We start from the raw sequence: 21988 nt of genomic DNA on the forward strand, positions 1-21988 counted from the left end.
CACCCACTAGGATACTTATACACAAGAAGACTAACAAGTACTGGTGAGGAGATGGGAGGAACCAGGCCCCTTACAGTCTGCTAATGGGAATGTCAATGGCACGGTCACTTTGGGAAACAGTCTGGCAATTCCTCATAAATTAAACAGAGTTACCGTATGATCCCACAATTCCACTTCAAGAGAACGGAACACATATGACCAAACAAAAACTTGTACATAAATGTTCATAGCAGCCTTATTCATAATAGCCATGAAGTTGGAACAACCTGTCCATCAACTGATAAATGGATAAGGGAAATGTGGAATATTTTTCAGCCATTAAAAAAAATGAATCACTGATACACGCTACAGCATGGATGGACCCTGCCAACGTTAACCGGAAAGAAACCAAACGTGAAAGACCACATATTGTGTGATTCCACGTGTAAGGACTGTCCACAATAGGCATATCTTTAGAGACAGAAAGAGACGAGTGGTTACTTGGGGCTGGGAGAAGGGAATGGAGAGTGACTGTTAATGGGTATGAGGTTTCTTTTTTGGATGATGAAATGTGCAGAACTCAGATATGGTGATGGATGCACAACACTGTGAATGTACTAAAAACACTGAATTGTACACTTTAAAATACATGGACTTTATGCATATGTGAACTGTCTCTCAATAAAGCTGTTATTTTTAAAAAGGAGGAACAGGTTATTAAGCACTGGTATTTCTAGGTTCCACAAAACATACACCTGAATCAATCCCTCTGGCTGCTTGGTGGTTACTCATGGCTGGAAGGAGGGAAGTGGCCTAGATACACATGTACTGACAGGCTGACTCAGGAGTTCCTAAAGGTCCCGTTCACCTCCCCACACATAACTAAGGCACAGTCTGCGTTCCTCAGTGTCCTTGATGCAAGGAGTCCCACTCAAAAAATGACTGATTCTGCAGATGAATCACTGAAGTTTCTGTTTTCAGAAAACAGTATTATGCTTATGACTGTCCTTTCCACTTTCACTATTAGAAAATCTAAGTGGTGAATTTATTGTTTTAATCTTGTCCTTCCCCTGAATCAGGGTCCTAAAAGTTATCCACTTCCCCTGCTTGTCTGATGTTCCTTTAAATGCTTCTTTTTATAATAAAGGATGCTTTTATGAGCAAACTGCCTCAAGTTCTTTTGGTAGAAGGTATGATCCAGCTTCCAAACAAAAACATCTCACCCATTTGCTGGCTCTTGGGGAAGATGTCCATTGATGACTGCATTTGCAGCTCTGCCTGACCTCTGGGTCTTTTTCCAGAGCAGAGCTGTTCTAAAAGCTTTACAGTGGTCTTTTACTAAATCAGTGCTTGAAATGCAGCCTGCCAGAAATGCCCAGGAAGCCCTAGCCTCCCCAACTACACCCAGGTGGCATCTTGGATTGACCCTGCGCATATATGCCTGTCTAGTTTACTTGTAACCCACTCTTGGGCACAGCAGACAGGCACTTCCAGGCTATACAGCACCTTAGCAGATGCCTTAGGAAGGCTCTGGTAGCTCTCTGCTGCTGCTGCTGCTACGTCGCTTCAGTCATGTCCGATTCTGTGTGACCCCATAGACGGCAGCCCACCAGGCTCCCCTGTCCCTCCTCTGCCCACAAATAAATACTATCTCCTAATTTAGAGAAAGGAATCCAAGGAGCTGAAAAATGAAAGGCACCACCCATGGCTGAAATGGTAGCGGTGGAGTGAAAATGACTAGTGCCTTCATCTCTCGCCTCTGAGTCTGGTGCTCTAGGGTGCTCTTTCCACTCCAGCACAGGGGTTCATCACTGACCACGTCTGTCAGGCCTCGGGCTGAAAAGGATCCGGAGAACACCAAAGGTCAGGTAGGCCTGGACACAGGGCACAGGCTTCCAGAGGCTGGGGCTCCCCGGGGGTGGAATGCCTTCCTGGGTTGTTTCCTGTATCACCAACTCCTCCATTCACCCTTCTCACACACTGGCTTCCAGAGGCCAGGATCTCTGCTTGTCCCTAAGTCCAGCACTGCGCTGCTATGCTCATGTCGGGGCCTCACGGTGGGCGAGAGGCACAGAGTTGGAGACTCTGTAGGTAAGCACTACACAAAGCCTTTACCCTTCACTCTTTACCTTTTGCCCCAGTTACTAGGGATCATCGTGCATAGAAGCCGACACCAGGATGTTTTAGAGCAAGAAAGGCACCTCGGATTTCGCAGGTGGGCACAATGGCCCTGGGAGGGGAAGGGACTTGCATAGGGTCACTCAGTTAAGTTAGTGGTAAAAAAGAGATTAGCCTTTAGGTCTGCCCTGTTTATTCCTCTGTTCGTAGGCGGCCACTGCCCAGGCACGACAGACCCAGAGGACAGGCTCAGACAAGCAGAGCTGGAACGTCTTGCCCTTTCCAGAGATGCAGTCGTTCTGCAGTGCGCCTGGCCTTGTGGAGGTCATCCCTGCGGCCTATGGGGGTTCCAGCCACTCATTTTCATCCATGCAGCCAGACCATCTCAGTGGTATCAGGAGCAAGAGCAAGTCACAAAAGGAAGATGCCTAAGAGAGTCCTTTAGCCCCTCAAAGATCCAAACTCTCAAGTCTCATACATGGAAGGAGTTGTGCAGTAAAGAAGAGTGGGAGACCGGCAACATGATTTCTGTATTGACATTTGGTTCTTAATAATAACATCCAAAATGGGTTCTGTTCTTATAGTGATGCAGCTGGAACTGCATCGGGTCAAGGGCATATGTTGCCGGAGTCTCCCCTGGGAAGTGGAGAGGAGCTGGTGGTGAGACACACACTGATTTCTCTTTGGGACCTATATGCAGCCAGGTGGAGAACTGCAGCAGGTGCCCTGGCTCTGGTAGGGGGTGGGGAGGCAATCCCAGCCGGCCTCCAAACACATGGACAGAGTCCTTTGTCCCCAGCCCGCAAGAAAATGGGTGCTGATGGGGCCCGCGATGGCAGCTCCAGGACAGTGGAGGGAAGGCTGGGACGTTACATTCTTGAGGCCTTCACAGGTACATGTCATCGTAGCCCGGCGGGGGCAGATGGTCTGGGTTAGGTCTGGAATGGAAAGAGGGGCTGGTGAGTTGGGGTGATGAAGAGTCAGGGGCACACAGGTAGACAGGATCCTGCATGGAGGGAGCCTGCCTCCAGAATGATGTGGTGATTTGTGGAGTTAAAGACCATGTGCTCCAGAGTTGGTGTGAATTCTGATTTTCCCATGTTGGACAAGTTACTTCATCACTATGGGCCTCAATTTCTGTCTCTGTGAAATATCTATCCACAAGTGCTGACATAAGAATTCACCGAGTTTCTGGCACATACAAGAAGTCCAGTAAATGTGAGTAGCAACCCCTCCTCTGAGTCCTCCTGGAGGGAAGCTGGGGAAGGGAGCCACTGAGGAATGGGAAGCTCATGGAAGGCTTCAGGGAGCACCAGACAGGGGCCTGGAGGAGGCTCCACTCTCTCGGTGGCAAGGCCTGGGACTACTGGCAATTCTGTGCTTGGTGTCAGATGCCTTTATCCCTGCAATGCTGAGCTGAGCCGCTATCGGGTCCTACCTCTCAGTATCCCTGAGTGAATACCTACCCAGATGGGCTGGTCCCAATGGGTCCAAAGGGGTCAAAGCGTGCTCCTGGGGGCACAGCGCCTGGAGGAAGCCGGTTTGGGAGTCCTGATGATGGGTCAATAAGTGCTCTTGGGAAGCCAGATCTCAGGGGATCCACAATCATGCCACCTCTCCGACACCTGAGGCAAGAAGGAATGATGGGTAAGCAGGTGTGGCAAGCAGCTGTTGGAGAAGAAGTGAAGGTGATGAGAATGCAGGTAAAAATGATACAGATACCAACTCTGGATGGCTCACACAGATGTGTGTGGATGGTTGCCTGAGTGCCAGCAGGAAGTGGGCAAGAGCAAGAACACACCTTTTCTGGCCATCATGGCCTGCGCTTTCAGCTCTACAAGCTCCAGGACCCCACAACACTGAGACCCCCGCCATGCCCTGCAGCCAAGCAGGGGGGCGCGATTTGATCAAGAACACGTGCCAGAACTTGTCAAGGCGAATGCAGAACCAAAACAAGGCTCTTCCAGGCACAGCTTTAGCTAAGGGCTAATGAACTGAGACAATTTATAATACTAGCTTTTTGTGTGTGTGTGGTTTTCTTGAAGGGTCTCTGGGCATTCTATCACTTGATTGTCCAAGTCTGACTCTTGACAGTACCCATCCCTCATGGAGTTCTATGGATCTGACCTTATAGCGCAAACTAGGATGAATAAGAAGGTGATGTTACCCCAAACTTTGAGGTCAAAGTTTGAGCTTAACTTCAGCTCAAGCAAAAGTATTAAGTTAAAAAGTTAAGTTAAGCTTACTTGTTCAAGCTTAAGATTTACTTTCCCCCACTGTCTAAAAATGAAACACTCAAGTTGGGGACACCCTTTGCAGCAGAGCTTAAAATCTAGAAGCACTGAGCAAAGACAGTGCAGTGCATAGCTGAGGCTATAATTCTGTTGGGGACTTCACAAGAACTACCCCAGAGTCTAGTGGGGATCAGTGACCCTCCCTTATCAAGTGAGGTCATGACCTCTGAAGAGCCCGCAACTGACCTCAGGTCTGTAACCCACTTGTGTGTTTTCCAGTCTTCACCTGATAGACCTCCCCCCGGGGGTATCGTTCCACCAGGGCAAGCGGGGCCAGAAAACAACAGTGGAACTGCCCACTGGGCTTGCTCAGTTGCTCCCAACATTGAGAGCCCTCTTGCACTGCTCCAGGCATGGCAGAACAGAACAGTGGCAGTGCTTCCTCAGCCACTCGGCAACAAATGCCTCCTTCACCCCAAAGGAAGACTGACAGAAAGTTCTAAAATTGGAAGATGAGCTGGGGCTGAAAGGCCACGAGACCAAGTTGTGTTGCTGCCACCTCCCCAGCAGTACTCACCCAAAGGGGTCTAGGTCCTCTCCCCCGACAGCAAATGGGCCCAGGGGATCACACCTGAAACAAACAAGGGACAATTACTGAAAGTCGCAGAGCAGCTTGGCGCCTGGGCTCCCAGAGGTCCAAAGCCGATGCCTGTGGGGGACACATGTGTACTTCCAGGCATGGAGGTGGGGAAGTCCCTGCCTAAGACCATAACACAAGAGGTATTTCAACATGGTCCTTGGCACAGACTACCACTGAAAACATTACATATCACAGTAACGTGAAAAGAGCTGGGCACAAAGCTAGAAACACGGAGGATTCCTAATGATATAGAAAGATAAAAATATGAACAGTGGGAAACACATACATTTTATTTTATTCAAACCTTTCTCAGGTTCCTAAAGTCTGTACAAAGAATTAAGAACATTTAGACCAGAAAAATACTGTTCTAATCCCAAACCAAAAACTCAAATTTAAAAGCTTCCAAGGATGGAGTGAGATGGGTGCTCATATACAGCTAGAACTGTTTCTCAACCTTTTTCTCATTATGGCCTCTGCATGAAATGTTAAAAGCAAATACTGTATATCAGTTTATGCTCTGGAAACCACTGGATAGCCACAAAATTTCTAAGGTTTTTTCCACCCCCCACCAAGAACCAATTTTTCCCCACACTGAGACTGCACGAGCCAGAAGCATAAATTAGTGCATGCTTTGTGGAAACCAAGTTTATACTAATACACACACACACATACACACACACACACACAATGTAACTGCCTCTCAAGAGCCTTTTGTATCTTTACATTTCATGGTCTGATAATGTTATGCGTAGGTATCCATCATAAGGGATTCCATGTGGCTCAATGGTCAAGAATCTGCGGCCAATGTACGAGGATGGGGAAGATCCCCTAGAGAAGGAAATGGCAACCCACTCCAGTATTCTCGTCTGGGAAATCCCAGGACAGAGGAGTGTGGTGGGCTACAGGCCATGGGGTCACAAAAGAGTCACACATGGCTTAGTGACTCAACAACAAATCCATCTTAAAGAAATTCAAATATCGTCATACAGACTTTAACCAAGGGCACTGGATTGGTCACAAATGGGGACCAGTCAGGTAGATCGTGGAGCCATGGGAACAAATGTTCTTAGAATGTTTAAAAATGATGTGGAAAAGTGCTTATGTTCTAGCATTCTAGTGTAGAGAAAACGGGATTATCAATAGCCTAGGAAAAATGTGTGTGCATAAAAAAAATAAGAAAGAAGCATAACTGAAAATAAAAAGTGACAGTTATACCTGGGTGACATTTCCTCTTTATACTTTCCTACTTTTTCTATGAAGGATCTGGCTATGGATATAATGAAACAAAAAAGATCTGGTATTTGAAAGTATGCTTTGGAATCTACTTGGAGCCCTGGCAAGCAATACAAACCTGACAGTTCTGGGGCATGGCAGACCTCAGAAAAGCTTTGTAAATAGCAGTTAATCGAAGCTTATAGTAAGAAGCCATTAATTAAAGACCTGGGAAAAAATCCAAAAGTAGGTGCTTCTCCAGTCAGTTCTACCAATGAGCTGGAAAAGACATAGTGATTAGGCAGACATGGTTTCCAAGGGAAGCAATTTTTCCTGATGGAGGTTATTGTTTCCAAGTCATGGTCCACGGAGCTGGCAGTCAAACTTTCAGGTGGCCTCCCAATAACTTGCCTCACTGGCGAGACCAGGTGGTGCGGAGGGCAGGAAGCATTTTATCTGTCTCCACAAGCTGCCCCCTTACAGAGAACAAACAGAACCAACTGTAACAATGACTTGGAGAAATGAGCCTTGATGCCTCCTGAAACATGGAGCCATCTCTATTTTTCTCTCTGAGGCCACAGAGTGTGAGGAGAGAAGAAATAACAATAGATAAGAAAGGCAGTTGCCAAGCCAACCCCAACAATTTGGGTACTTCAAATGGTCATGGTATATCCCTTAGGCTCGTACTCAACATAGTCTAACTGCAACACAAACACCCTTCTGTGAACTCTTCATATACAACACACCCAGAATCTATTATAATATAGTCTCAGTCCTGAATGTGCTGAATGAGGCTCTCAGGATTAAAAAAAAAAAAAAAAAAAAAGGTAATTTTGGTACAGTCTCTAGAATCAAGTCCCTAAAACTTCATCTGGTAATCAACTGAAGCAGAGTGTGAGTATGCTAAGTCACCTCAGTCACATTTGACTCTTAGCTTGCCAGGCTCCTCTGTCCATGGGATTTTCCAGGCAGGAATACTGGAGTGGGGTGCATGCCCTCTTCTAAGGGATCTTCCTGACCCAGGGACTGAACCCACGTCTCTTACGTCTTCTGCACCAGCAGGCAGGTTCTTAAAGCTGAGCCACCTGGGAAACCCCTGATGGAGAATGCTGGTACACTAAATGCTATAGGCACATCTGCCTGGCTGGGCCCACGGGACTGTCTAATGGGATTTGGGGGTGATCCTGACCACACATAATTTCCTCATTCTCTCCTTTGGTCTTAGATAAAAACAACTTGGCTCTCTTGGGCACACAAATCCTGCTGATGCCATTCTTGTGGCTGAGGTGGTCTAGTTAATAGAAAAAACCTCGGGACCCTAGGTGCGGGGCTGCCTGGCTGGTTGGCAGGCATCTGTCACAAAATCTTTGCACCTCAGTCTTTAAAAATGTAAAATCTAAGCAGTAACAGTCACAGGGTCTGCTGTGATGGTGAAACGTTGTATTGGACATGAACAGATTTGTTGACAGGAAAAGCCTGGAAGAATGGAATAACAGCAGCTGCTGATATTTACTGACAGCTTGCTTTGTGTCAGGCACCATGCTAAATTTAGTTTTTAAGATTTAATTTTGTGAATAGGTAATGCCTTCACCAGTTTCAAAATTCAAGACAATACATAGATTGAATTCAAAATTCAAAGGCTACATAGATCCATAATCTTGTGCTGAATGTGTTTTTGAATTCAGAATTTTTCATATTTTAGAAATATGTGTATACCAAACATTACTATGTAGCACACTGTAAACAAAACCCTAAAATTTCTGCAAAATGAATAAGAATTCACATAAAATGAATATATAAGGAACTTCATGCCACTTCAGGTCACGTTGTGCTACCAAAAAAGGTTTGGCACTAATCTTATGAAAAAAAAACAAAACAAAACAGCAACACTTTTTTTCAGTGCTCTTTTGATTTCAGAGCTGTAGATAAAAGATTCTGGACCTGTACAAGTTAAAAAAAAAATCTCCCTCTTAGCTCTGTCCTCCAGCCTACCAGGTCTTCCCACAGACAACTACTAACATCAGCTTCTTGTATGTCCTTCCAAAGATACTTTGTATATATGAGCAAATATGCATCTCCTCTACTTTTCAAACAGATGGATGTGCAGAGTTCTTTATATACATTACCTTATTTCATCTTTGTAACAGCCCTCTGAGGCCATACACTTATTTTACAAATGAGGAAACTGAGGCTCAAAGTAGCAAGTGTTTTTACACAAGCCACATAGGTATAAGTAGCCAAGAATGTAAATTTTACACCCGGTTTGCCCAACATCAGAAGCCATGTTCCTTTAATTCGTATGTTGAGACCATTTACATTTAATGTGATATGTTTATATTTAGGTCTGCCATTTACACTATTGCTTTTCCAACTGTTCCCTTTTTTCTTTCTTCTGTTTTCTCTCTTCATAATTCAACAGAAGGGGTAAAGAGTAGAAACAGTGACAGATTTTATTTTCTTGGGCTCCAAAATCACTGCGGATGGTGACTGCAGTCATGAAATTAGAAGGCGCTTGCTCTTTAGAAGGAAAGCTATGAAAACCTAGACAATGTATTAAAAAGCAGAGACAATACTTTACACTTACAAAGATCCACAGAGTTAAAATTATGGTTTTTCCATTAGTCATGAACAGATGTGAGAGTTGGACCATAAAGGCTAAGCACCAAAGAATTTATGCTTGTGAACTGTGGTGTTGGAGAAGACTCTTGAGAATCCCTTGGACTGCAAGGAGATCAAAACCGTCAATCCTAAAGGAAATCAACCCTGAATATTCACTGGAATGACAGATACTGAAGTTGAAGCTCCAATACTTCGGCTATCTGATGGGAAGAGCCAACTCTTTGGAAGAAACTCTGATGCTAGGAAAGATTGAAGATGAGGATGACAGAGGATGAAATGGTTGGATGGCATCACTGACTCAATGCACAAGAGTTTGAGGAAACCCCAGGAGGTAGTCGAGGACATAGGAGCCTGGCATGGCGCAGTCCATGGGGTTGCAAAGAGTCGGACACAACTTAGTGACTGAACAACAACAAATTAAACATATTCTAATTCTCTTGAACTAGAGAACAGCCTATTATAGTTATCTAAATATTTACTATTTTTATTGCTCTTCCTTTATTCCTGATGTTCCAAGTTTCTATTTGATTTCCCTTCCTTTTTGTCTGAAGAACTTTTATTAGCAATTTCTTCTGAGAAAATCTGTTGACTATGAATTCTCTTAGTATCCTTTATACTAAGAATATCTTAAAATCCTTCAGAAGTAAGATGATGTATTTGTTGGATATAGAATTCTTGTTCTGACTTCTTTTCTCCATTTAATGATCAACTTATTTCTGGTTTTCTGATGAGAAACCACAATCATTCAAATTCTTTTTTAAAAAATATACATTTATTTATTTTAATTGGAGGTTACTTTACAATATTCTATTGGTTTTGCCATACATCAACATGAATCCGCCAGAGGTATATACGTGTTCCCCATCCTGAACCCCCCTCCCTCCTCCCTCCCCATACCACCCCTCTGGGTCATCCCAGTGCACCAGCCCCAAGCATCCAGTATCATGAATCGAATCTGGACTGGTGATTTGTTTCATATATGATATTATACATGTTTCAATGCCATTCTCCCAAATCATCCCACCCTCTCCCTCTCCCACAGAGTCCAAAAGACTGTTCTATACATCTGTGTCTCTTTTGCAAATTCTTATTCCACTATAAGCAACACATGTTTCTCTCTAGTTGCTTTCATGACTTTTTTTTCATTTTTAGCAATGTGATTATGTATGAGCATGAACTTCTTTGGGTTTATCCTGTTTAAGCTTTGCTGAGCTTTTAAAATCTGTACGTTTATGTCTTTTGCCAAATCTGGGAAGTTTTTAGCCATTATTTTCTTCAAATAATTTTTCTGTACTACACTCTTTCTCTTCTCCTTCTAAGACTTTCATGGTCCCAGTGTTAGACCTTTTATAATTGTTTCAGGTTTCTGAAACTGTTTAAAATATTTTTTTTCTCTCTGTTGTTCAGATAGGATAATTTCTATTGATCTATTTCCATACTTATATTTCCTCTGTTTTCTCTACTCTGCTACTGATTCATCCAGTGAAGTTATTTTGATTATTGTATTTTTCATTTCTAAAATTCCTATTTGGTTATTCTTTGAATCTTGTTTTCAAGCTGAGATCTTCTATCATTCCATTTGTTTCAAGACTATTTGCCCTTACTTCTCTGAGCATTTTGTAACAGCTGCTTTATCTGTCAGCTAATTATTCCAACATTTGTGTCACCTTGGAATACTGGCGTCTGTTTTGTCTTTTTATGAGCTGAAATTTTCTTGATTCTTTGTAGTCCCCAAAACTTTTAATATTTTGTTATGAGGTTTTAGGAGAATCCTGATATTGTTGTCTTAGCAGGCAATCAACCAGCTGGGTTTGGGATTCAAGCTCAGGTTTCAATGTCAGTTGTGTTTGCAAAGCCATTGTAGTGCTATCTAGTTCTGTACCACATATGTGCTATCCAGTGGTCAGTCTGAGACCTGGCAGTGGGCGATACTACAGTTCTGTTCCCAAAGTTTTTGGTGTGCTATTTAAGAATCACATCCACTTAAGTACATTGTGCAGAGAAGGCCTGGAGTCCACAAACTTTACAGAGTTGCCTTCTGAACCCTTCCCTTTCTATGATCTATCACCTTGGTGGAGAAGGAAATGGCAACCCACTCCAGTACTCTTGCTTGGAGAATTCCATGGACAGAGGAGTCCATGGGGTCATAAAGAGTCGGACACGACTGAGCGACTAACATATCTCCTTGGTACCTTCTAGGTCCTTGGGGCTTTTCTTTTGGTCCTCTGGCCAGAAAGCTGAGGCACTACTTACCTTGCTCTGCCATGTACCTCCCCTGACAGTGCCTATGTCCACATACCTGTATCAAGTGGAGGAAGAACAAAGAGAGGATAAAAAGCAGCAGTGGTTCACTTCATACTCTTGAAACAAGTCTTATTGGAAAGGAAGGGTCTTTTCCTTCAGTTTTAAGTGTTTCTGGACTGTCACATGTTGGAATTTTTGGGAAAAAGGAAGAAAATACATGGGAGATTTTCTTCCCACCCTCTCTAAGCACTAGACCCCATTCTCAGTACTTTAGCCAGAATGGAGGACTCTCCTGGAGTGCTCTCTTTCCATGCCAAGATCTAATTCTTCGTTTTGGGCTTCCTTGAGTTCATACCAGAGGCCAGTTTATTGGTATTTCGGCCTTTGATCTTCTCTCCCAATGTACCTGCTACTATTTTTCAGCATCCTCAAATAACTGCTCCATGCATTCTGTATAGCTGCAATCAATGGGAAAGTCAGGATGGAGTGTGCTTACTCCAGGACCAGAAGTTTCCAAACCCAGGCTTTTAACTGGTACATACCAGTTGTCTGCTTACCATACCAATATATTTGCTTTGAACACAGCTGCTGGTCTGCACTCATTGGTGACTATTGTGACTACCAGGCGTGAACACAAACTCTCCATCTGCACATCACACTTCTCTGGGAGTGCCGGCTGTGTTTTCACAGTACTTCCAGCAGCAGTTACCTGAAGATTTCTCGCCCCTGACCCCTGATTTGGTTTTCATGGCATTGTTTGAACCACCTAGGCCAGTTCTGTTCAAGTTGTTATGTGCACCTGAATCGGAGGGTGAATCTTGCTAAAATGCAGGTTTTGATTCAGAAGATCAGGAATGGGATCTGAGATGCTTCATTTTGTAGAAGCTCCCATGTGATCTGACATTGCTGGTCTGGGGACCTCAAATAGCTAGGCTGCTTCCCAGTGAGGATACAAGTTCAGCTGGGGAATCATGGTGATCGAGGTTTCTGTACTTTGTCCTGCCAAATGTGGAAACTCAGGACTGGGAGATGCTGATAACTGTAGACAAGAACGTGTTTACAAGTAGAGCACCAGCTATGTGTTCTGAGCAAGCAGGGCACCACACCTTTCCCTTTCCTAATCCCAAGGATATCCTATGAGTTCAAAGGTGAATGGGAGATTGAGAATGGTTGGAAAATACTGCATTTAAGCTATGTGAACTAGATGGGGAAACAGCGGAAACAGTGTCAGACTTTATGGGCTCCAAAATCACTGCAGATGGTGATTGCAGCCATGAAATTAAAAGACGCTTACTCCTTGGAAGGACAGTTATGACCAACCTACACAGCATATTCAAAAGCAAAGACATTACTTTGCCAACAAAGGTCCATCTAGTCAAGGCTATGGTTTTTCCAGTGGTCATGTATGGATGTGAGAGTTGGACTGTGAAGAAAGCTGAGCGCTGAAGAATTGATGCTTTTGAACTGTGGTGTTGGAGATGACTCTTGAGAGTCCCTTGGACTGCAAGGAGATCCAACCAGTCCATTCTAAAGGAGATCAGTCCTGGGTGTTCTTTGGAAGGACTGATGCTAAAGCTGAAACTCCAATACTTTGGCCACCTCATGTGAAGAGTTGACTCACTGGAAAAGATTCTGATGCTGGGAGGGACTGGGGGCAGGAGGAGAAGGGGACGACAGAGGATGAGATGGCTGGATGGCATCACTGACTCGATGGATGTGAGTTTGTGCGACAGAGTTGGTGATGGACAGGGAGGCCTGGTGTGCTGCAATTCATGGGGTCACAAAGAGTTGGACACGACTGAGTGACTGAACTGAAGAAAGATTTTTAAAAGAAAAATATGCATATTTCATACTAAAAAATTGTAAGAAAAATGTTACCCATCATCTGACTCTAACACAATGATTATTTTTGCTATTTCTTTCTAGTCTTCTTATGAGCATATTTTTATATGCTTACGTGAAAATTGTAAGTACAATTATATCTGTTTTCCTCCATTTGCATCCTATATTTCTCATGTTGTTTGTCCTTGCTACTAAAATTTTTACTAACCAAACAATATTCACTGAAGTGAAGAAAATCTTTAAAATTCTTCTAATGTAGGTATTAGTATTGCTTCTGGTGTGTGTAATTATAAATAATGCTGTAATTAGTAACTTTCATGTTCATGTTTTTTCCATGTTAGAAAAAAGTTAACTGTTATCCTTCGCCCATCCAACCAGTGTATGATGGGAACAGACAATTTGTTTCTCTGGACAAGAGACAGAAAGCAGTTGTACCCAGGAGCTTCCACTATACCCAATTTAGATGATTTAGAAGGTGAGATCTGGGTCCTTTAAGTAGAAGAGATTTAGACAATATTTTCAGGCTGAGCTGACACAGTAATGGCACAAGAGTCCTCAGAACTCTAGGGAAGGGGTATTGTATTTTGCGTTTGGTAAAAATGGCCCCTTCTCAATCTTCCATAACTTCTTAATCCCCAGAATCTGTGTGTGTGATAAGAAATCAACCCACATTTGTTTTATGGCACAGAGGTCCTCAGAAATGGGGGATTATCTGGGTGAGCTAATCTAATCATATGGACCTTTAAAAGCAGAGAACTTTCTCTGGCTGGTGGCAGAAGAAAACGTGGAAGGGAAGACTTGAAGCATGAGAACAATCTGACACACTGCTGTTGGCTTTAAATATGCAGGCAGCCATGTGAGGAGAAATGCAAGAAGTTTAAGGAGATGAGAGAGAGGTCTCCAGTCAACAGCCAGCAAGGAATGAAGTAACAACAAAAACTGAATTTGGGTTCAGTTAAGTTTACAAATGTTATAAGGATGATGCCTTTCTAAATAATTTAAAAGAAAAAGGAGACTAACTCCAGCAATGAAAAGGATAGGCAAATGACATCAAAATAGAGGGAGAATGCTAATTAATACCATTTAGGAAGGCAACTGGGCAATGTGTATCAAAATCTTTAAAAAGAGGCTTAGTCCTTCAGCTCAGTTGAGTTCTGACTCAGTCGTGTCTGACTCCTTGCAACCCCATGGACTGCAGCATACCAGGCTTCCCTGGCCATCACCATCTCCTGGAGTTTGCTCAAACTCATGTCCATCTAATTGGTGATGCCATCCAACCATCTCATGTTCTGTTGTCCCCTTCTCCCGCCTTCAATCTTTCCCAGCATCAGGGTCTTTTGCAGTGAGTCAGCTCTTCCCATCAGGTGGCCAAAGTATTGGAGTTTCAGCTTCAACATCAGTCCTTCCAATGAACACTCAGGACTGCTTTCCTTTAGGATGGACTGGTTGGATCTCCTTGCAGTCCAAGGGACTTTCAGGAGTCTTCTCCAGCACCACAGTTCAAAAGCATCAATTCTTTGGCACTCAGCTTTCATTATAATCCAACTCTCACATCCATACGTGACTACTGGAAAAACCATAGCCTTGACTAGATGGACCTTTGTTGGCAAAGTGATGTCTCTGCTTTTTAATATGCTGTCTAGGTTGGGTCACAGTTTTTCTTCCAAGGAGCAAGTGTCTTTTAATTTCATAGCTGCAGTCGCAATCTGCAGTGATTTTGGAGCTCCAAAATATAAAGTCTGTCACTGTTTCCACTGTTTCCATGGCATGGGACTGCATGCCATGATCTTCGTTTTTTGAATGTTGAGTTTTAAGCCAACTTTTTCACTCTCGTCTTTCACTTTCATCAAAAGGCTCTTTAGTTCTTCTTCACTTTCTGCCATAAGGGTGGTATCATCTGCATATATGAGGTTATTGATGTTTCTCCCAGCCATCTTCATTCCAGCTTGTACTTCATCTAGCCCAGCATTTCGCATGATGTACTTTGCATATAAGTTAAATAAGCAAGGTGACAATATATAGCCTTGATGTACTCCTTTTCCGATTTGGAACCAGTCTGCTGTTCCATGTCCAGTTTTAACTGTTACTTCTTGACCTGCATACAGACTTCTCAGGAGGCAGGTCAGGTGGTCTGGTATTCCCATCTCTTGAAGACTTTTCCACAGTTTGTTGTCATCCACACAGTCAAAGGCTTTGGCATAGTCAATAAAGCAGATGTTTTTCTGGAATTCTGTTGCTTTTTCGATGATCCAACGGATGTTGGCAATTTGATCTCTGGTTCCTCTGGTTTTTCTAAATCCATCTTGAACCTCTGGAAGTTCAAGGTTCATGCACTGTTGAAACCTGGCTTGGAGAATTTTGAGCATTACTTGGCTAGCATGTGAAATGAGTGCAATTGTGCAGTAGGTTGAACATTCTTAGGCACTGCCTTTCTTTGGGATGAAAACTGACCTTTTCCAGTCCTGTGGCCACTGCTGAATTTTCCAAATTTGCTGGCATATTGAGTGCAGCACTTTCACAGCATCATCTTTTAGGATTTGAAATAGCTCAACTGGAATTCCATCACCTACACTAGCTTTGTTCATAGTGATGTTTCCTAAGGCCCACTTAACTTCACATTCCAGGATGTCTGGCTCTAGGTGAGTGATCACACCATTGTGGTTATCTTGGTCATGAAGATCTTTTTTGTATAGTTCTTCTGTGTATTCTGGGACTTCCCTGGCGGCTTAGATGGTAAAGCATCTGCCTACAATGTAGGAGACCTGAGTTCGATCCCTGGGTCGGGAAGATCCTTTGGAGAAGGGAATGGCAGCCCACTCCAGTACTCTTGCCTGGACAATCCCATGGACGGAGGAGCTGGGAGGCTACAGTCCATGGGGTCACAAACAGCTGGACATGACTGAACAACTTCACTATCAATTTCTGTGTATTCTTGCCACCTCTTCTTAATATTTTCTCCTTCTGTTAGATCCATATCATTTCTGTCCTTTAGCGTGCCCATTTTTGCATGAAATGTTCCCTTGGTATCTCTAATTTTCTTGAAGAGATCTCTAGTATTTCCCATTCTATTGTTTTCCTCTATTTCTTTGCATTGATCACTGAGGAAGGCTTTCTTATCTCTCCTTGCTATTCTTTGGAACTCTGCATTCAGATGGGTGTATCTTTCCTTTTCTCCTTTGCCTTTAGCTTCTCTTCTTTTCTCAGATATCTGTAAGGCCTCCTCAAATAACCATTTTGCCTTTCTGCATTTCTTTTTCTTGGGGATGGTATTGATCCCTGTCTCCTGTACAATGTCATGCATCTCTGTCCATAGTTCTTCAGGCAGTCTGTCTATCAGATCTAATCCCTTGAATCTATTTGTCACTTCCACTGTATAATCATAAGGGATGTGATTTAGGTCATGCCTGAATGGTCTAGTGGTCTTCCCTACTTTCTTCAATTTCAGTCTGAATTTGGCAATAAGGAGTTCATGATCTGAGCAATAGCCAGCTCTTGGTCTTGTTTTTGTTGACTGCATAGAGTTCTCTATCTTTGGCTGCAAAGAATATAATCAATCTGATTTCAGTATTGACCATCTGGTGATGTCCATGTGTAGAGTCATCTCTTGTGTTGTTGGAAGAGGGTGTTTGCTAAGACCAGTGCATTCTCTTGGCAAAACTCTGTTAGCCTTTGCCCTGCTTCATTCTGTACTCCAAGGCCAAATTTGCCTGTTATTCCAGGCATCTCTTGACTTCGTACTTTTGCATTCCAGTCCCCTATGATGAAAAGGACATCTTTTTTTGGTATCAGTTCCAGAAGGTCTTTTAGGTCTTCATAGAACCATTCATCTTCAGCTTCTTCAGCCTTACTGGTTGGGGCATAGACTTGGATTACTATGATATTGAATGGTTTGCCTTGGAAATGAACAAGAGATCATTCTGTCATTTCTGAGACTGCACTCAAGTACTGCCTTCTGGACTCTTTTGTTGATAATGAGGGATACTCCATTTCTTCTAAGGGATTCTTGACCACAGTAGTAGATATAACCATCATCTGAATTAAGTTCTCCCATTCCAGTCCATTTTAATTCTCTGATTCCGAAAATGTCAATGTTCATTCTTGCCATCTCCTGTTTGACCACTTCCAATTTGCCTTGATTCATGGACCTAACATTCCAGGTTCCTATGCAATATTGCTCTTTACAGGTTAGTCCTTAATGTAGTTAATTCTACTGCTGGGAATGCATGCTAAGAAAATTCAGAGCTGTGTTCTAAGCTGCATGAAAAGCATGTTCCATAAAGCTATGGTAGCCTCAAATTAGAAATGACTTAGGCTAAAAAAAAGCCTCCTTGCATCATCCTGGTTTTTTCTTCCCATCATTAAGCAACCCATAAGCAAGTCCTGTAAAGTGTACTTCTAAATATATCCCAGATTATCCTTGTATCTGCCACCATCTACCACCATTATTTCTTGCCAGAGTGACTGTGTCAGCTCCTTACCTGATCTTATTTTTTCTATTCTTGTCCCTCTCTAATCCATTCTCTACAAAGGAGCCAGAGGAATTAAAAGAAAAAAAAGGAAATGATATCAAGTCTCTCTCTTGCTAAACACACCTAGTGGCTTCCCACTGCTCCTGACTTTGACCCCAAGGTTCTACACAAACTGTCCTGTGCTTATCTCTACAGAGTCATCTCCTATCCCCATATCTCACCATGTTCCAACCATACCAGCTTTCTCTTTGTTCTTGGAATAATTCAAGCCAAGATAGTTTTTCTGAAGCAATGGCTGATATAAGTGTCAAAAGGAGAAAATACTAAGGGCTGAATCCCACACCAATATTTATGAGCTGTTTCTTTGGGCAAGTTGATTAACCTGTGTCTGTTTTTTTTTTTCCAAAAAATGGGATAACAAGAGCAGGTACCTCTCATTCTCTTGCTAATGAAGATTAAGAGAGACTATATTCTATACTTAGTGTAATAATAGCTTGGCACACATTAAAGGCTTAATAAATATTAACTATGTAAGTTGACTTCCCTGGTGGCTCAGACAGTAAAGCCTCTGTCTATAATGCGGGAGACCTAGGTTCGATCCCTGGGTTGGGAAGATCCCCTGGAGAAGGAAATGGCAATCCGCTCCAGGACTACTGCCTGGAAAATCCCATGGACAGAGGAGCCTGGTAGGCTACAGCCCATGGGGTCGCAAAGAGTTGGACACGACTGAGCGACTTCACTTCGATGTAAGTTGACATTCTAAGTGGGATTCCCTGGGCGGGGGAGGGGAATGGTTAAAAAGGTCCCAAATGAATCACTTTCTATCCAAAACATTTTGATGGCTCCCATTACCCCAGGATCAAAACCAGCTCCTTAGCACATAAGGTCCCTTGTGATGTGGTTCCCACATTCACCTATTCTCCCTTCACACACCAACACAAGTAACATATAACCTCTTGGTCACTCCCCTGCCTACACACACACACACACACACAATGACAAGATGATTTCATAGCCCCATTTGAATCCATTTTTCTCGTGGCCACAAATACCAACTACTCCCAGTACTACAGAACTTTTATTAGTCCCTTAAAATTTAGTTCATCATGCATTATCTCAGTGAAGCCCTTCCTTCTATATCCTGTCCCAACTCAACCCTTCAGAATAATCACCCTTCTGTGAGCTTCAACAGACCTGAGACATACTTCTTTAACTGTTTTAGAAACACTTACGGTCTGGAATAAAAAGAGCAATCAGCCCTAATCAACTGTGAACTCCCTGAAGGTTGAGTCCCTATCCAATATTCTATTATTATAACACAACTTCTGTTCATGAATGACTGTGGTCAAGTTACTTACACATGAACATCAGTTTCACGTAAACTGTAAAAGAGGGGTAGCCCTTACCAATCTCATGGGGTTGAGAGAATTAAATAAGAGAATATGGATGAAATGCCTAGCAATTTCTGTAATAGTTGGCATTCTATACAGCAGTCATATAAATATTACTGAACCAGCTTTGCCATCCATGGGGGGAAAAACCAAAAGGATCAAGATTACTTCCATTACAATGAAAAGAATGAGAGCAACTATTATTGTATCACAAGTAATGAAAAATGAAAATTATTAAGGTGGCACAGGTAGGGGATAGTTCTTTTCCAAATATGGTGCTAGATCAACTGGATATCAATATGGTAAAACATGTATCTATCTCACAATACACATAAAAGTAATTTCAAATGGATTATCTTAATATTAAAGGTAAAATAACAAAGCTTCTAGAGTACATGAGAAATTCTACATGACCATAGATAGGGCAAAATTTTCTCAAACAGGTCAAAAAAGCACCACATATAAAGGGAAGGTATTGATAAATCGAATTACATAAAATATTAAGAATGTTTTAATTAAAACAAACACCCTTAACAGAGTGAAAAGGCAAGCTACAGAGGGAAGACACTTGTAGTACATATGTCTGACAAAGGACTAAATCCAGACTATATAAGCAATGTCTACAAATCATAAGACGACAAGACAATCCAACAGAAAAACAAGCAAAAGATTTGAATAGACTCTTCACAAAAGAGTAAATTCAAATGGGCTTGTAAACATTAAAAAAAAAAAAGATGTTAAAAATGTGGTCCATGGACCCCTGGTGGGTTCCTGAGACACTTCAGAGGGTCCATGAGGTCAAAACTATTTAATCTTAAAAGCTATCTGCTTTCTTCACTGTGTTGATATTTTTACTAATGGTATAAAAGCAACGATGAGCACTTCCCTGGTGGTCCAGTGGTTGAGAATCCACATGTCTGTGCAGGAGACAGGGGTTCGATCCCTGATCTAGGAAGATTCCACGTCCCTCAGGGCAACTAAACCCGTATGCTTCAACTCCTGAGCCTGTATGCCACAACCACTGAAGCCTGCACACTCTAGAGCCCGTACTCTGCAACAAGAGATGCCACTGCAATGAGAAGCCTGTGCATAGCAAGGAAGAGCAGACCTCGCCACAACTAGAGAAAGCCCACTCGAAGCAACTAAAACCCAGTGCAGCCAAAAATAAACAAAAACACAAAATCAAAAGCATCAGTGAGTAGGAGTCATGGTAATCTGACTCACCAGCCACTCCAACTACACCCACCCCATCCATTTTCCCATCAAAATGTCCTTAAAGAAGTGGTAAAAAATTACCAAGGGTTCTAAAGTCTCAATCTTTGAGTACACTTCTTTTTAATATTCTGTGTGATGAAACAGGAAATATTCATAAAGCACTTTTGTTGCATGTAGAAATACAATGGCTGTCTCAAAGAGAAACTTGTGCAGTTTAAGCTGCTAGTTAAAGTAGCCATTTTTTTCATGGAAAACTATTTTTACATAAAATGGCAAACCAAAGTTATTCAGACTGAGCTACACAGTAGACACTTTCCTGAAAACCATGGAACCTATTACTTCAAGGAAAATAACTGATAGTATATGTTGCCAATGATAAAATTCAAGCTTTCAAGAAAATCTGCAATTTGGAAATTTGTTTTTACCACTAGGAGAAGGAAACTGCAACCTACTCCAGTGTTCTTGCCTGGAGAATCCCATAGACAGAGGAGTCTGGCAGGCTACAGTTCGTGGGGTCGCAAGAGTTGGACATGACTTAGCGACTAAACCACCACAACCATTCATCACTAACTTGATGGGTTCCCCATACAGATGCTGAGATTAGTAATACTCATGAATATGATTTTTTAGATATTGTGTAATAAAATGTGTCAATGTTTAGTGGATCAGCACATACCAGTGAACCAGCATTTTCCAAACAACCAATACATGATCTTCCAACAGCATGCACTGGTAAAAGATCCATTAAAAGGGCATGATAGACCAGTGGATTTTAATGTAATAACATACAAAAAGTTCACTGATATGAATTCAAATTTTACACTGGAACTAACCCTTTGTGAAAATTAATGAAGAGAAACCTAACTAAAATAGAATGAGGAGGCCACAAGGGAGAGCTTTCAAGTAGGTATCGCTGGACATCAACAAAGACTCCAGCAAGAAGAGAGTATCTTCCATTTCCTGCAGGAAGTAACACTATCTTACTACTTTCAGTGGAGGAAGAAAGATTTCCTCAGTGCTGGTAATAGCTCAGCTAATAAGAGAGTGGCACAACTCAGCCAATGGAAAGCCATCACACTGTAAACTTCCAGTTTCTTCCAACAGACTTCTGATTTATAACAGCCCCGTGGAAGTGACAATTAGATTTAAGAGACTAGATCTGATAGACAGAGTGCCCGGTGAACTTTGGACGGAGGTTTGTGACATTGTACAGGAGACAGGGATCAAGACCATCCCTAAGAAAAAGAAATGCAAAAAAGCAAAATGGCTGTCTGAGGAGGCTTTACAAATAGCTGTGAAAAGAAGACAAGCCAAAAGCAAAGGAGAAAAAGAAAGATATACCCATTTGAGTGCAGAGTTCCAAAAAATAGCAAGGAGAGATAAGAAAGCATTCCAGTGATCAGTGCAAAGAAATGGAGGAAAAGAAAAGAATGGGAAAGACTAGAGATCTCTTCAAGAAAATTAGAGATACCAAGGGAACATTTCATGCAAAGATGGGCTCGATAAAGGACAGAAATAGTATGAACCTAACAGAAGCAGAAGATATTAAGAAGTGGCAAGAATACACAGAAGAATTGTACAAAAAAGATCTTCGTGACCCAGACAATCACAATGGTGTGATCACTCACCTAGAGCCAGACATCCTGGAATGTGAAGTCAAGTGGGCCTTAGGAAGCATCACTATGAGCAAAGCTAGTGGAGGTGATGGAATTCCAGTGGACCTACTTTAAATCCTAAAAGATGATGCTGTGAAAGTGCTGCACTCAACATGCCAGAAGATCTGGAAAACTGACTGGAAAAGGTCAGTTTTCATTCTAATCCCAAAGAAAGGCAATGCCAAAGAATGCTCAAACTACCACACAACTGCACTCATCGCACACGCTAGTAAAGTAATGCTCAAAATTTTCTCCAATCCAGGATTCAATACTATGTGAACCATGAACTTCCAGATGTTCAAGCTGGTTTTAGAAAAGGCAGAAGAACCAGAGATAAAACTGCCAACATCCACTGGATCATCAAAAAAGC

At 42.4% G+C, this 21988-nt stretch overlaps 1 protein-coding gene across 2 annotated transcripts in view; it reads right to left on the reverse strand.

Moving 5' to 3' along the window:
- Positions 1-2273: 2273 nt before the first annotated feature.
- PSMF1 (proteasome inhibitor subunit 1) overlaps positions 2274-21988 on the reverse strand; it is a 39935-nt gene continuing 20220 nt past the window's right edge. Inside the window, exons 5-7 of one of the 2 annotated variants that reach the window (XM_069546864.1) lie at positions 4909-4962; positions 3564-3722; positions 2274-3035 (exon numbers count right to left, since the gene is read on the reverse strand). In XM_069546864.1, coding sequence (XP_069402965.1) covers positions 2984-3035; positions 3564-3722; positions 4909-4962 — 265 coding nt within the window. In that variant the 3' untranslated portion in view covers positions 2274-2983. Of the gene's footprint in view, positions 3036-3563; positions 3723-4908; positions 4963-9340; positions 11102-21988 lie in introns of those variants that run through there. The other variant, XM_069546865.1, reaches the window with a different exon arrangement.

Source organism: Ovis canadensis, chromosome 13, assembly GCF_042477335.2.
Source record: "Ovis canadensis isolate MfBH-ARS-UI-01 breed Bighorn chromosome 13, ARS-UI_OviCan_v2, whole genome shotgun sequence".
Taxonomy (NCBI): domain Eukaryota; kingdom Metazoa; phylum Chordata; class Mammalia; order Artiodactyla; family Bovidae; genus Ovis; species Ovis canadensis.